General features: G+C 37.9%; 1 protein-coding gene across 3 annotated transcripts in view; it reads right to left on the reverse strand.

Annotated features, from left to right (window-relative positions):
• Positions 1–5,287: 5,287 nt before the first annotated feature.
• Positions 5,288–17,271, reverse strand: part of LOC140211836 (protein TBATA-like) — a 51,142-nt gene continuing 39,158 nt past the window's right edge. For all 3 annotated transcript variants that reach the window (XM_072282010.1, XM_072282008.1, XM_072282009.1), the window contains 2 exons: positions 12,851–12,897; positions 5,288–8,171 (listed from right to left, as the gene is read on the reverse strand). In XM_072282010.1, coding sequence (XP_072138111.1) covers positions 8,059–8,171; positions 12,851–12,897 — 160 coding nt within the window. In that variant the 3' untranslated portion in view covers positions 5,288–8,058. The remainder of the gene's footprint in view (positions 8,172–12,850; positions 12,898–17,271) is intronic.

Raw genomic sequence — 17,271 nt, forward strand, 5'->3', positions numbered from 1 at the left:
AAATAAAACACTGTGGGCAGCAATAATCTGTAATAAAAATCAAAATACAGGAGAGGCTCAGTCGTTCAGATGTGAGGAGAGAAATAATTAATCCTCATGCCAATGATCTTCCATCAGAGAATAGTTTATGTTAAAAGATCATCAGCCTGGGATGTTAACTGTTTATGTCACCACAGATCCCGCTTTACGTGAATATATCCAGCATATTTTCATTTATTTTGTAACTGCTTTCCTAGGTGACATTCTTTTGTAGCTCTTACTTGTGTCTCATCTTAGAAAAGATGGGCTGACATTGGAAAGTGTCCAGAGCAGGTTCACTAGGATGATTCCAGGAATGAAAGGGTTATCATATGAAGAACGTTTGATGGCTGTGGTTCTGTATTCACTGGAATTTAGAAGGATGAGGGGGGGATCTCAATGAAACCTTATGAATGTTGGAAGGCCTAGACAGAGTAGATGTGGAAAGGATGTTTCCCATGGTGGGGGGAGTCTAGGACAAGAGGGCATAGCCTCAGGATAGAGGGGCGTCCACTCAAGTCAGAGATGCGGAGAAATTTCTTTAGCCAGAGGGTGGTGAATTTGTGGAATTGGTTGCCATGTGCAGCTGTGGAGGTCAGGTCGTTGGGTGTATTTAAGGCAGAGATTGATAGGTTCTTGATTGGACCTGGCATCAATGGCTATGGGGAGAAAGCTGGGAAATGGGATTAAGGAGGAGAAAAAAAAGGATCAGCCATGATTGAATGGCGGAGCAGACTTGATGGGCCAAATGGCCTAGTTCTGCTCCTATGTCTTGTGGTCTTATAGTCTTATTTATCACTTGTTTCAAAGGTGTAAAGAGCCTTTCTATGGTGATTGCAGCTCATCCGAAATAGCAAATTAACAAATCAGAATATCTTAATTTAAGTTAATGGCATGAAACATGCACATTGCAGATCACTGACTATACTTGTTGCTGTTGTCTGCACTTGTGGCATATTTACCTGATCCTTATCTAAAAGACCAAACTTGCTAAACGATAAAGTTGGACTGACAATGATGAGGCTCTGTGCAGTGGTAGAGTCTTGCATGATGGAACCTTGTCACATGGACAGGCCAGAGCTAGCTGGGTCTATGAAATATCTGAAAAAGAATTGACAAATGAAAAAGTACTGTGGATTCAAGTTAATTGGGGCACGTCGGGACCAGTTCATTTTGATCCAATGAAGTGGCTGTCCCAATTAGCCGAAATTTCATGGAAATAGTTAAAAACATATAAAAAAAGACAAAGTACCATTTAACTGAGTAACAAGTTGTGTATTTCGATGAAATACAAAACAAATTAGAACTGTACCATTGCCACTACAATACTATAAACTGTGTTTTAGTTCCTAACTGTTATCGACAAAGAAATTCATCCAGTGTATGTTGCCATGTATAGGGAGTCCAGGGAGGTGGCACCTCTGGTGAAGGGGCTTGACATGTCCATTCCTGGGCAGCTCACTCACGTTTGGTCCCCACCAGACACTCAGCTCTCACCTGTGGCTCCAAGTAACTGTTTGCATGCAACAGCTGCCACACCCTAGCACACCACTTCAAAAGATGGGCTAAACCAGATGAGGGTATCCAGTGGGCCTCATACCCTTGTGAAATAGGGACGTGCCTGATATGAGGCAGTAGTTTCACAGATTCGTTACATGAGACAGAAGACACTGATTATGAATAATCATGTATTTACATTTATTTTACCATTTTTTGTCATTTATTTACAGACAAACAGTAAAACATTCAACCAAACACCTAAGTCATGCTAAGTCACATAACATATGACACTAAACATTCAGCAACACTTCAGACTCAACAGGTGCTGCATTAAGTCTCCCCAAGTTCTTGGGCTGTATTCCCTGGAGTACAGGAGAATGAAGGGGGATCTCATAGAAACATTCCAAATGTTAAAAGGCCTGAACAGATTAGATATGGCAAAGTTATTTCCCATGGTGAGGGACTCTAGGACAAGAGGGCACGACCTCAGGACTGAAGGACATCCTTTTAGAACTGAGATGCAGAGAAATTACTTTAGTCAGAGGGTGGTAAATCTGTGGAATTTGTGCCACGAGTGGCTGTAGAGGCCAAGTCATTGGCAGACATAAATAGGTTCTAATGGCCTACTTCTGCTCCTACATCTAATGGTCTTACGGTCTTAAGTTACGCAACTACAAAACTAAACATTCAACAGATACTTAGCTGACCATACACTTGGGCCCTCCTATATTTGCAGCACACTTTCCCAGTGGTTCTTCAGCACTGGTTGCAACCTGAGTGTGAAGAGAAGCCCCTGGAGACAAGAGAAAGCCAGGCAGTCTCTTGCACATGTTATTCTGAGGCACCCAGAACTGGATAGAGGTGCTGTGCTACACAAGGCAACCAATGAGAAAGAGCTGCTGCATCCTTTGAATGAGCCAATCAATGACCAGCACGGCAGAAGCACCTTTTGACATACATGTAAACTAACCGTTCACATTACAATGTTTGGCCTATAATGTGAAGTTAGCTCCAATGGATTGTGTGGATGAAATCAACAGTGAAGTCCAACAGCCACGAAGACGGTTTTGCAACTCTTCATGGAAAGCAAAGGCACAGAAGAAATCATGGTCACCACTGAAACCAAAGAAGAACCCAGTTTGTGACGTACCATTGCACCCAAAATTCTGAAGTCTAGGAAATATAACTGTCCCAGTGCAACGGCTTTTCCACTTTAAAAGCTCTCCCACACAGTCTTCACTGTCATCACTGGATACAACAGACAACCAACACACCGCTGTGTTCTTCCAATTGACTGTAAGGAACAAAATTACCGTAGACACCTAGTGCAGATAATAGACTGCTTTCATACAACACTTTCAACAATTGCATCTTCCAAATCTTCATTTTCATTTTCATTGTAACATTCAAGATGACTGCCAATACTTTAAAATTCTTCATAGTTTCTAATTTGTTGAAGTAGTGAAATTGTTTCATTTTCACTCCTGGCCATTTTTGGCATCTCCAAACCTGAATGCTTGAAGCTACAGTGAGCAAAAAACTTCCAAGTTGCCTTACTGCTTATGTCTCACCAACTATCAGTGACAAAATTGTTGCTTTTTGAACACAAACACAAGCAAATGAAGTCATTTAAAAATTGCTCACTCTAAGCACGGTGTAGTATCTAACAGCCACACAAGTTTCACATGACTGATGCTAATTAGAAACTGTTCAGCAATACTGTCCTGTCCCAATTAAGTGGCATGGTATCCCAAATAAACAAAGGGAATCCTGGCTTTTTTTCTCAATTAATTTTTGTTCTTTAAGAGTTGTCCCAAATAAGCAGCTGCTCTGATTAACCAATGGACCAATTCACCGGAATCTACTCTATTGCCTTCAGCCATGCTGACTGTAAAAGTTCTCAAGTTTTAAGAATGTTTCTGAATGCTTTCCATTCAGAATAATTAGAGATCAATTAAAAATAAATGATCTAAAAATTAAATTAAAAACTTTTAAAAACACAACTAAAAAAATTTAAAACAAACAATTAAGTTACTAAATGTAACTGAAGCATGCTTCCTGGTAGTTATCTATCTTTTTAAACAAATGCCTTTATAGGTCCTGTGTCAGATCTAACCTGATTTATTGTAGGTTTATTGGACAGATTCACTGCTATTGGTGCTGGAGATTTACCAAATTTGCACTTCTGTACTGTTCTCTGTGCTGGGAACCCCCTCCAAGTAATCACTGGCAGAATTGACTATGAAGTTCAGTGCTATCCTGAACAAAATCTACAAAATAGGATCAATAACCGAATTTCTATATGGGAAAGGATATACTTCCCAATAGGTTTTATTCCATAGATGCATAATAACATGTTCAGTGCATAAGATGATAAAACTTGGAAAGGGTGCAGATGTGGTTTGCAAAATTGATACCAACAATTTCTGTCAGAATCAGAATCAGGTTTATTATCACCGGCATGTGACATGGAATTTGTTAACTTAGCAGCAGCAGTTCAATGCAATACATAATATAGAAGAGAAAAAAAGATAATAATAAGAAGAAATAAAATAATAATAATAAATAAGTTAAATCAATTATGGTATATGTATATTGAATAGATTTTTAAAAACGTGCAAAAACAGAAATACTGTATATTAAAAAAAAAGTGAGGTAGTGCCCAAAAATTCATTGTCCATTTAGGAATCAGATGGCAGAGGGGAGGAAGCTGTTCCTGATTCGCTGAGTGTGTGCCTTCAGGCTTCTGTACCTCCTACCTGATGGTAACAGTGAGAAAAGGGCATGCCTTTGGTGCTGGAGGTCCTTGGCTGGAAGCTGCCTTCTGAGACGTCGCTCCCTGAAGGTGTCTTGGGTACTTTTTAGGCTAGTACCAAGGATGGAGCTCACTAGATTTACAACCTTCTGCAGCTTCTTTCGGTTCTGTCAGAATGCTCTCCACGGTACAACTATAGAAGTCATGGAAAGATACTCAAGAAAGTGCTTTTGTTCTTCTTACACCAGAGGAGGTTAACCAGATGTTTTTATAGAATCCATAAGGATTTTTAACCTGCTAGGTAGCGAAGAAAAAAGCATTTCTATGAGCAAGATGTTTGGTAGCTTATTGCAGCTTATTACATTCAGAGGAAGACTGGAAATACAATGTTTTGGGTAATTCAGTAAAAGTATATAAAAACATGTTTTTTAAAGAAAATATTAACTCATCTAACCTTTCTCTCAGAAGGTAAACATTTCCTCCAACTGAATACATTACCTATCTCAAAAACTCAATGTTGTGCAACATCAGATCCTTCTGGAATCTTCTGTAGTCCTTAAAAATGTGCCAAGCTATAAGTCTGCAAAAGTCAAAGTCACCAAATGTAAGATTGTGATTGTACTCATTCTCACTGATTTTCAAAGGATTGGTTGGAATACGGTCACCCCAGCCATTTCTTAATACAGTCCATCTTACAAAAAATTTGAAAGTTAAAATTGTATTAATGAATTACTACAAATGCAATAAATCTGTGCAATAGGATTTGCAATTTTAGTGGCATTAATTGAGCTGCTTTCAAAAATAACTCAAATTAAAAGAGGTTTGAAAATTTGATTTTTTTGATTGTTGAAGTTCATTCTGCTTATAACGTACCTCATATAACTTGGTTGAAATAAAGAATGAACATTGCAAGCTCAATAATTTGGCTTGTTATTTTTCTCAGGAATAAAAATGACTCATGCACAGAATTAGTTGGAGTAATAACTGATTTTAATAATGCTAAGCATGGTTTAATAATCAATATCACTCAGGTGTCACATGAGCAACAGAAAGAAGTTTCTACAAATTCATAGTTATCCCTGCTGAACTGTGAGGCAAAACTGGTAAAGATTATTTTCTCTGCATGACAATAGTCTTCCTCGACTTAATGTAGACACTTGAAAATTTAATACACATAGTAATTGAATTTGCCTACTTTCCTCAAGATTGTTCTACTGTCTAATTCCACACTGGATGGCCTAGCTGTCAAGTAATTTCCATTTTCATAGGTGGAGATGGGATAAGGAAGGGAGGCAGAGTTTCCATCAGCAATCTGAGAAAGTTGTGTTTCCTTGTATATTGCAGGCTTTGACATTCAATATAGTTTTATTTTCCAGGGTTCCTGCTTACATAGACTTAAAGTGCTTGTTTTTGATAGGAAGAATTATAGAATGGCCATGGCAAATATGGGTTAAGGGTCAGTCCCAAACCTTGTGTCAGAATCTGAAAATGTCTGAGGCCTAGGGGATTTGACAACTGTTGCCAAGAGCACTGGATATATCTTTGAAGTCTGGATGGGGAAGAATGATGGAGAGTCCCAGTCTCTGATTCAGGGCTAATTCTTGATTGGGGAACTTATTGGATGGGACAGGATGCAAAGTTGAAATTCAGCCTGAATCACTGCTCATCGTCCTTCGGATGCCAGATATCCTAAGGCACTTAGTATATGGCTCACTAGAGTAAAATCAATATATTTAATTGGTCAACATGTCCCATTACTAACAAATATTAAATTGTGAGAGAGTTAGAGATCAGTTTGGTTTGGAGATCACTTTAAAATTTCTATAATCACATCCATTTTTAGTTACATACACTCCAAAGTCAATGTCACCCAAACTTTAGAGGTTGAGGTACAGTATGCAGACAATGTCTCCACTTGCCCATGCTCAAGTACCAGACTCCAAGACATTGTTGACCAAAGCATGCAAGGGGATAGACTTATACTCATGTACAAGGTCCTTTATCTGTATCTCTCTGCCTACTGACAATAAAGGTTTACAATGTAGACTGCATTCCTTATCTCAAGAACCATCTCTCAGCAAAGTCACATATCAATAATAAAATTCACTGTACCTTTAATGCACCAGAACTACCTTAGACAATCGAGGAAAATTGTATCTTGTGGTTTAATAGATAACACCTCTGCTCTCTTTTATGCTTCTGATTTCTGGACTATATACAGCAGGCATCTCAGTACACTGGAAAAATTCATTGAACTGATAAGTAAACGATGTCAACATCTCTCCAAGGCCATTGACCCTAGGACTGAGACACTTATAATCTGGAGTGGCCATGTCATTTGCAAGGCTGACACCAGACTCCCAAAACAGATACTCTAATCTGAGCTCTATCATGGGAAGAGGTTATGAAACAACAGAGGGGAAAATTAAATGTATGCTCAAAACCACCTTGAAATACAACATTCCTCAGTGGGATTGGGAGCATAGAAGCCATGTATAAGTGGTGGAATGAACACAACACCTCACAATTTACCCACCTGCCTGCACCATCAACTATCCCTTGCCCAAGCAGTGGAAGACTTTGGAGTTCCAACCAGTTCTGAATTCATTAAATTGTAGCAGATCAAATAATCCTTTATTCCAAATGAATGCAGAAGAAGAGGTACTTTCCCTATCCTAACAAGGCACTTTTTCTCAACTTAAGAAGTATAATTCTTATGCCATCAAAGTGGTTTCATAATTATTGCCCATAATGGATATTTGAGGGAAACTGCCAGTTTTGCTAACCTTTGAATTAATCTGCTTTTACCCTCAGTGAGCACACTGAGAAATCTACTTTTACCCAATTTGCTCATTTCATCTATTAGTGCCAAGTTCAACCTTTGCAGTGATAGACTGTGTGAAATCATTTTTTCATCATTTTAGAAGTTACGAATTCAAAACATCTTGTCTGAAGTGCACACAATGCAATCATACGATGTTTTACAAATATTCATTAACATCCAGAAATATACCGATATATTGTTCACAGAATTACAAGTATAGCCATGATCAAAATGTATTAATTTACAACTAACAACTAATAGGAAGTAGAAAAATTACATTTTAACACAGTAGGTAAAGGGTAATTTTCATGAAAGAAAAAAAACATTCATTTATATTTGCTTTCTTTCCTCAAATTGGTCTCGCCTAAAGTCCTTCACATGAACACTACACTTTCAGTACAGAGAAAAGTGATATCCAATTTGTGAACAATAATATATATTTTTTAATGTCTGACAAATAGAAATTCTAGTCAGATTGTCATTGAACAACAATCAATCTTTATGTTACTTATATTGTAAAGAATTAATTTGAAAAAAGAATAAATTGTGGGATTTTGTTCAATGAATGTCAATATTTCAACTTACCCATTTAAATGTTGGTTGCCCTAAATTAACAGACACTGATGGGGATCAAGTTCCTGAGCACTTGGAAAAACAGAATACAAACTACAACCATTAACCTTAAATAGAATGTCTGGCAATCAAATGCATACTTTGCATAATTGCAGTTTAACTCACAATGTTGATCAGTGAAACATTGGAGATAATAGGTTATTTGTGCTTTACATTTAATAGCCTAAAAGCCGCTTATGCAATGAAATCAGCTAAATTTAACTGAAAACTTGGATCTGCCTCTTTAAAACATGTCAGTAATATAATTGTCTTTTCATGTTACTTTTTCGACGTGTTTCTACTCAGACTTCAGTCATTAAGACAAATGCTTTACTTATCCCGGATACTTTCATTTAGATTCAGGATCCTTGCATTCTTCTGTGATTTCCTCTCTTCCGCTACTTTTTGTCACAGGAGACTTGCTTCTATGAATCAGAAGAACTTCTGCACTTCCTATGCGATCTAAGAAATGGATAAATATTCCTTATAATTATATAATTGAGAGATATAATCATATAATTTATGCATGTCAAACATTTTTATGGTTTGCAACGTTCTACTCCAGACAGGTGTCAAGCAAGATCACAATTGATCTAATTGGGTGGCACTTCTGCCTTTTTGTCTAATGTTCATTTCCCAAGTTCAGCAGTAGAATCACTCAGTGTATTGTGGCACCATCATAAATAATTTGAAAAATGCACAAGTTTAGTTAATAATTAGGAGTTGATAAATTTATGTTTGTTATAATAAAAACATGCGGTTGAAGTAATTCAGTGGGTTAAACAGCATCTGCAGGGAAAAAATGAACAGTGGATGTTTCAGTTTAAGGCTGTTCATCTGGTCTGAGAGAATAGAGGGGAGACAGTCAGCATAAAGGGGTGAGGACCCCTTTGTGGTGACTATCTCCCCTGCAACTGCTTGTTTCTTTGCTCCAGATTCCAATACGTATTTGCAGTGTCTTTTGTCTCCTTATATTTGTTATACATTTGGTGACTATTTTATCAGGTCCAGGAAGTATTTAACAGAGCGTCCTCTGAGTGTTTGTGGATTATGTAATATTGGATGTGTATCAAGAATTGACCTTCCTAGCTAATCCCTCAGAAGGAGGACGGTTTGCTTCCATTCCAGGTTTGTGAATTCTGAGATGGCTAATTAGGCCAACATAGGAGCTCCAGATTCTTCCACAGATGGGGCAGAGGTGGCCATGGGACAGGTAGGTGGTTTGTGAAATTGTGCTCCTTCTGTTGCTTACTGACGTCTTCTGTGTTTTCCCAATTCAAGGCCCCAATATCATCCCAAATGCTTTTTCTCTACTCTGAGTAATCATTGTCAAGAGATTCCTGGGATTTGTTGAGTATGTTGCTCTTTTTTAAAGAAGGTTTAAGCATAACTTTGATTTTTTTTCTCTCCAGCCGCTTGGTAACCTCTTCTGATGCCTGGAGTAGCCTGACAATTTTGGGATTCTGATGAGAGGATACTGAATACATGGGCTGTCGAAATACCCAGTTGGTCACTATTCGGGGTGTCGGTCTGGGAGAAATCGAGACTTAAGATTCAATGCTATTTCTGGTACACAAGTGAAAAGGAGAAAAAAACAATTGTTACTCCAAATCTGGTGCAGCACCAAAAAAAATCACAATAAGGTAAAGAATATAATAACAAAAAACACAATAAATATAAATACATAAGATAGCTTAAATACATAGATTGATTGTATGCCCATAAAGTGACATTAGGCATAAGGGGTATCTGTATATAAGGTGACTGACAGGAAATGATAAAGTAGTGGTGGTGGGGGGAGTGAAAAGGTGGATTAGTGGATGGAGGTGTTGATCAGCCCTACTGCTTTGGGAAAGTAACTATCTTTGAGTCTGGCAGCCCTTTTATGGATCTACATAGCCTCCTCCCTGTTAGGAAAAGTCCATGAGCAGGGTGGGTAGGATCCTTCATGATGTTACTGGCCCTTTTCCAGCACCTTTCCGTATATATGTCCATGATGGTGAGTGGACTGGTGCTGGTGATACATCGGGCAGGTTAGACCACCCATTGTCAATGAGATAATAAAAACACATACTGTAAGAAATGCTACTTAATGAAAGATTATACTGCATGTCAAATACCAGGACTGCTCCCTCCCAAAGAAGAAAACATATAGACCCGTACAAGCAAAAAAACAATAAATTCAGAAATTAACAGGACAAAATTAATAGGGCAGACATCATCAGTGGAAAGGAAAACAGTTAATATTCAGATCCCGGTCTTTTCATCAGAAGTGAATTCTCTCTCCACAGATGTTGGCTGATCTGTTGTATGTTTCCAGTTTGTCTATTTTTATACATTGAGGAGTTCTGGTGACTAAACCAGAACAGACAGGAAAATCTGTGAAGTGGATTACATTTAATTGGATTGTTGATTAGTCAGGGCAGCTACTTACTTGGGACAACTTGTACAGAACAGAAACAAATAGAGAAAATAGCTGGCATTCCCTTCGTTTATTTGGGATGCTATGTCTCTTAATTGGTATCAAGACTATTGATGAACAGTTCCCAACTAGTGTCAGTCATGTGCAGTAACGTGGCCATTAGACACAACATCATGCTTCAAGCAGGCAGTTTTTAAATAGCCTGAATTTCATGTGCTTCTGTTCAAAAAGCAATGGTTTTCTCACTGATAGTTGGCAAGAAAGAAACTGCAAGACAATTCAGAACTGTTTTGTTCACTGTGGTTTCAAGCATTTAGGCTTGGAGATGTCAGAAATGACTGGGAGTGAAAATGAAACAATTTCACTACTTCAACAAGTTAGGAATTATGAAGAATTTGAAGATATCGGCAAAAGGAAAGACAGGGAAAGTGCCATCAAGCTAATATAGGTGTTACAAATTTTTATCAAAGGCAATGTGAAAAACTGTTAAATATCCTGCAATGGTGGGGGAGGGGGGAAGAGTGAGATTTAAAAACTAAATGTCTGGAGGGAGTGTTCTGTGAGTGGAAATTCAGAAAACTGAAGAGAAAGGACAATTATTAGCATAGTGTGACAAAATGAGTGGCAATAAATGGAGTCTCAGACAGGGACAATATGGACAAACATAAGAGTACAACTCTTTCCCAGGTTTCACCCCTGTGAATGGTTTGCAACACAAACAGTCTGTAAGTCAGAAATTCAGCTGAAAGTCAGGTATTCATAAGCTGGTAAGGATCTGTATACTTGTAATTAGAATCAATGTAGGGAAAAAAGTATAAAAAATTGAAAGCACTATTTAATGTGCAAAATATTTGCAAACAAAATAGATGAATTAATGGCACAAATAGAATTAAATGATTGTGAAGTAATAAACATTGTGGTTATGGAAGGATGGGAATTAAATATTCTAGACTACTTAACTTTCAGAAAGGATAGGCAAAATAGAAAATGAAGTAATATTACAGAATGTTATAACACAAGAGAGAGGAAGAGCCTTAGCTTAGAAAATCAAAAAGAGGAATAAGTTTGGCTAGAACAAGGCACAAACCACATTGATGAAAGTTGTATGTACAATGAACTCCAAAGAGTGGTCATATTGCAGGCACAGAAAAAGACAGGAAATCTGAGGAGCCTGTAATAAGGGTCATGCAATAATTGTAAACTTCATATAGTCTGAGTAAATGAAGATGAAGAGTATAGACAGTGAATTCATGAAGCACACATGAGATGGTTTTCTAGATCAGGAAAATGAGAAACAAATAGATTATTTCAGATCTAATATTGTGTTATGAAAAGGGGGTAGTGGAGACTCTGGCAGTTAAAGAGCATTAAGGGGACAGGGATCATAATATATGCATTGGGAATAATTTAGTTCTAGCGGTAACTGGTCTGATTTAGTTTAATCTGCATACATTGAAATATAAAGACGGGATGTGAGTTAACTATGATGCTTTGCAAAACTACATGAAGGATATAACAATAAACAAGCATCAAGCAATATTTGAGGAATTAGTACCTTGCTTCAAGATTAACTGATACTTTAAGGTAAAATATTCCATCCTGTTGTGGAATGAAGTCTGTTTAATGGACAGAAAACAATGTGGAAATGAATGGGCAATTTTTGGAATAGGAGGTTGCGTGTAGATGGGTGTGATAGTGTTCTGTGCTATTAAAACTGGAAGTAGGTAGCTTGAATGCTTGTTTGGTGTGGGCTTTCAGAATCAGTGCTTCTAACCACCTATTCTGTCCTTTCACAGTCATTCTGTTTGTTCTCCCACCCTTTCCCTCACTCTGCAGCAAATTTGATATTAACTTTCCTAGTTCTGATTAACACTGTGTCATTAGCTTCTTTTTGAGATAATAGCCAAATAATCAAAGCACAGAAGATGCACTTAGAATTAGCAATGAAGTGTAAATTTTGAATAATATATTTGTCAAGCATTTGTTGCAGGAGAAATCAATCCTCTTGAATTCAGGTCACATTTATTTTCTTTATATCATCAAGTTTAATCTCCTGGGGATCTAAGAGAGTTATAAGGAAATATGATGGAATTCTCAGGTTACACTGACAACAGACTGGGCCGACAGAATTCTTTTGCCTGGACCGCACTTCCCAGCACTTTTTTATTCCAAATTTCCAGCATTTGCAGTGTTTTGTTTTTTGTTCATTAAACTTCTTAAATATATCATAGCATGGCAAATACGAAATAAACTGAAAAAAACTGTCACTCTTTATTTTCCTCTTCTCACACTCTCATATTACCTTTTCTTTTTTTCTCCCTTATCCAATTCAGCCTGGAAAATAAATCTGCCTGTTTTATTATGGTTGATTACATCCTTTATGTTGTTCAGTACCTCTCTGATGGTGATTTGAATACATGGGTCAGTACAAAGGAGAGCTACATGCTCCTTCAGCATGCCAATAAATGCTCTCAACACTAAGTCTTTATAATGGAATCGAATAGTAATCAGCATTTTACCAAACACAAAAAGAGTTAAAAGTTCAAATAATGTCAGGTATTAAAACTTCCACTTAAATGCAGAGCACATGATAACCTACAGTACAGTACCGCACAAGATAAGGGCAGTGAAATTACTATGCACACAAAAGGAGATTCAGTTTATTTGAACTTGCAAAATTGTTAAACCCTAGTGTTAAATTAAAGAAGCTGATGCTCACCTGGTTGGTCTTCTTCAATATTTTCAGGCTTCTTTTTCAGATAATACCTGAATAAACAAAACACAAAGAATTCTTTTGCAGTCACAACAATGTGCATATTTTGGTGACATTTTTGCCAGCACTTGTTACAGAAGAAATCCAGTCCTCTGGAAATTTTGTCACAAGTTTGTTTTCTTTACATCATCAATTTTAATCCCTTGGGGAGTGGAGCTTGAGGAACACCACTAGTCACTGGCAGCCAACCAGAAAAAGGCCTCCTTTATTCCCACTCACTGCCACCTGCCTGTCAGCCATTCCTCTAACAATTCCTGTATCCTTCCTGTAATGCCGTAGGATTTTATTTTGTCAAGCAACATCATGTGAGGCACCATATCAAATGCCTCCTGAAAATCCAAGTAAATGACATTCAATGCCTCTCCATTGTCCACCCTGCTTGTTACTTCTTCGAAGAATTCTAACAGATTTGTCAGGCAAGATTTTCCTTCACAGAAACCATGCTGACATTGACTTATTTTATCACTAGTCTCCAAACCTTGTCCTTAATAATGGACTCCAACACTTTCCCAACCATTGAGGTTAGGCTAACTTGCCTATAATTTCCTCTCTTTTGTCTTCTTCCCTTCTTAAAGAGTGGAGTGACATTTGCAATTTTCCAGTCCTCCAGGACCATGCCAGAATCAAGTGATTCTTGAAAGATCATGACCAATGCATCCATTATCTCTTCAGCAACTTCTTTCAGGACTCTGGGATGTAGTCCATCTGCTCCAGGTGACTTACCCACCTTGAGACCTTTGAGTTTGCCTGGCACTTTTCCCTTTATAATAGCCGTAGCATTCACTCCTGCTCCCTGACACTCATGGACCTCTGGCACGCTGCTAGTGTCTTCCACAGTAAAGACTGAAGTAAACTATAACATCTGCAATTTCTTTGTCCCCCATTACTACCTCACCAGCATCATTTTCCAGTGCTCTAATATCAACTCTCACCTTTTTATTCCTTATATAACTGAAAGAATTTCTCGTATCCTGCTTTATACTATCAGCTAGTTACATATTACATCTTTTCTCTTCTCATAGCTTTTTAGTTGCCTTTTGTTGGGTTTTAAAAGCTTCCTAATCATCCAAAATCCCACTCATTTAGGAGTGGGATTTAAGGACACTTAAGAGTCATTATTCTAAATGTAGAACTGACATATTGTGCTCAAGAACTAGCTTGTCTCTGCCAACTATGGGATTATCTGTCAATGTACAAAATTGCCCAGGTATTAATTGTTCACCAAAACTACAACAAGTGCAATCAGGCAAATTACTGCTCCACCAGTCTCACCTTGATTATCAGCCACATGATGGAAAATCAAGTTTAATTCTCATTCAGCCATACATAAGTACCCATGAATACAGCCAAATGAAACAACGTTAATCTGGGGCCAAGGTACAAAACACAATACCAACAATCAGACACAGAACAAGGCACAAATAGCATATATAAGGTAGCAAGTAAACATGCAGTCACACAAGTATGTGTGTGTGTGTGTGTATATACATACATACACACACATACAAAGTCCCTGGCAGCAGTGGAGGGAGGGTTCAGCCCCCAACCCAGCATAGATGCCGTGCTGCATTGCCTCCTGCATCTCGTCTCCTGGACTGCTGCAACAGGCAAGCCCAAGGCTTGAGGCCTAGACCTCACTAAAACTGAGGCTATGCAACTCTCCTGCTATCTCTCCCACCAACAAACAAGGGAAATGGACTTGCTGTATTTTAAATAACTAATATCCAACAGGGTCTTGTGATTACAAGGGAAACTTCCAGGATAATCACTTGCTGTTAGAGTGCCTACTGCTTTCGTGCACTGACTCCGATGCCTCTCTGTAGCAAGCAGTAACATGGTCCACATCAAGTCCCGCTCTTTCAGCTACCCGGCCATTGAGCAGGACGTTGATGAGGTGGACCTGCGGTGCTTGAAGTTCTTACTGTCCAGCATTGTCTCACGATCATAAAAAAGACATTTCAAAAAGACGAAAGCACCTTTGGCTGGCCCCCAAGAGGCCAGAGAATCTGAACATGCCACCATCTTAGCAGAAGTATACTGGAAAAATGATGTTCACTATACTGTGAAGTGGCACTTAGTCACTTATAGCCTATCAGGATTTTCAAGGGACCGAGGAACTGAATTTCAGAGGTGAGTTAGGAGTGACTGCCCTGAAGACTCAGCATTTGACAAAGTACGGCATTGAGGAGTTTTCGTAAAAAAGAAACTACTGGGCATCAAGGGAAAAAAAGAGTACAAAAGTTGGAGAAGATTATGGTTATCAAAAGTAAATTATCCAAGCCTCAAGAGATCACTGCAGGGATTCCTCATGGCAGTGTCATAAGCAGATCTCTCTTCAACTGCTTCAGCAGTGACCCTGCTTCCTTCATAAGGTCCTGAGTTCAGATGGTTGCAGATGCTCAGTTCCATTCTGCCTTCTCTGATAATGAAGAAGGGTGTGGATAACATTTGGGCATGGGACTGTAGATGGTAAATAACATACATAAAAATATAACAAGGACAAGCAGGTTTAAGGCATTTGGCCTTCGATCCAATTCCCCCATTCAACTGTATCATGGCTATTCTTCTAACTCATTTTCAAGTCCTTGCCGCATATACTTTGACATCCAGAAAACAATTACTGTTTAAAATGCCAGCAACAACTAAGCCTCCAGGATCCTACTGTTTAAAGAATTCCAAAAATTCATTACCCTCTGTAATTTCTCCTCTTTCTAGCCATAAATCAACACCCTAAATATTTTTAGGTGCTAAAGGACCTTTGAGAAACAAAAATATTAAACAATTACCATTTCCTTTCATTTCTGAGGCTCGCATTGTCAATATTCTGAGAGTGGGCATTGACCAGAAGGCCAAATGAACCTTCATCCAAAGCATGTTACAAAAGTGGTCATAGAGTATCTTGCAATGAATGACTTGTCAATTCAAATTCCAAAGCCTTTTTAGCAAATAAAAGGCACAAATCAGATGCATAATAGAGAACTTCAAAATGTTTCAACAACTCCTCAACCTCACCATCTTTCCAGACAAAGTAGCCTGTTTGATTAGCATCCCATCCACCATGTTAATATATTATTTCTGTTACTTGTACATTGTGTTATAAAGGATTGCTTTTATATTTATTGGTTTTTCTCTTTGCTTTATTGTGTTCTTTATGCTTATTGTATTTTTTAAGTTGCATGGGATCCTGAGTAATAATCATTTTGTTCTTTACACTCACATACTGAAGTATGACAATACACAACCTAGAATAAATAAAGTTCAAAGTAAATTTATTATCAAAATACATATATGTCACCATATACAAACCTGAGATTCATTTTCTTATGTGCATACCCAAAAAATCTATAGAATAATAGCCACAAAAGGTTAATGATAGGGGTTTATGGCATTAAAAAAGTTGGGAACCTCTGACTTAGACAGCACGGAAACACATCCTTCACGCCTAACGAGCTCATGCTAGCTAATTACACCCATGTGATCAATTAACCTACTAACCCATGCATCTTTGGACTGTGGGAGCTAACCAGATCACCCAGAGGAAACCCACAGAGTCATGGAGAGAATGTTCAAACTCCTTGCAGTTGGGCAAAGACATTCAGAAAGCATAGCACTGGAAGTACAAATGTTAAAGGGATGCAAGAAAAGGCAAAGCCACAGAGTGAATTTGAAAAATTATATTATTTATTTATTTATTGGTTCATTGTCCCATATACCAAGGTGCAGTGGAAAAATATTGTTAGCAACTCATCCAGCCAGATCATTCCATATGTACACTGAGGTAGAAAAAGGAAACAAAAATGCAGAATGTGGTATTGTAGCTACAGAAAAAAATGTGGTGCAAGGAAACAAACGAAGAGAAGGACTGTGATGAGGTAGATTGGGAAATCAAGAAATCATCCTTGGCAAGACTTTGATAACAGTGGGATAGAAGCTGTCTTTGAGTCTAGCAATACTACATGATTTGATTTGAACTATCCTTCTCACTTAGAATTATTTATCATTTTTATGGGACTGAGAAACTCATTAAGAAGGCAGGTTTATGTTCCACACAATCAATACTAGCTGTTTTTTCCCTTCAGTTGCATTTGTCTCATACATAATCAATGCTAATCACTTCAATAACTCTGAAATGGTTCCAGGTTCTCTGAGTAAGGAAATTCACTATAATTTTGATCCATTAGTAACTCACAGCTGTTAACTGCTTAAAACATGAGGGTAAATGGAGAATATTTTCTAAAAATTAATTAAAAGCATCAGAGAAAAATAAACAGAAATTACTAGAAATTCATTGCCAATTGGCAGTGCTAATCATGCTATATAGTAACAAAATCCATCGTACTATCCCTCTGAAATTCATTCCCTTGACT

The sequence above is a fragment of the Mobula birostris genome, chromosome 18 (assembly GCF_030028105.1).
Source record: "Mobula birostris isolate sMobBir1 chromosome 18, sMobBir1.hap1, whole genome shotgun sequence".
Classification (NCBI taxonomy): Eukaryota; Metazoa; Chordata; class Chondrichthyes; order Myliobatiformes; family Myliobatidae; genus Mobula; species Mobula birostris.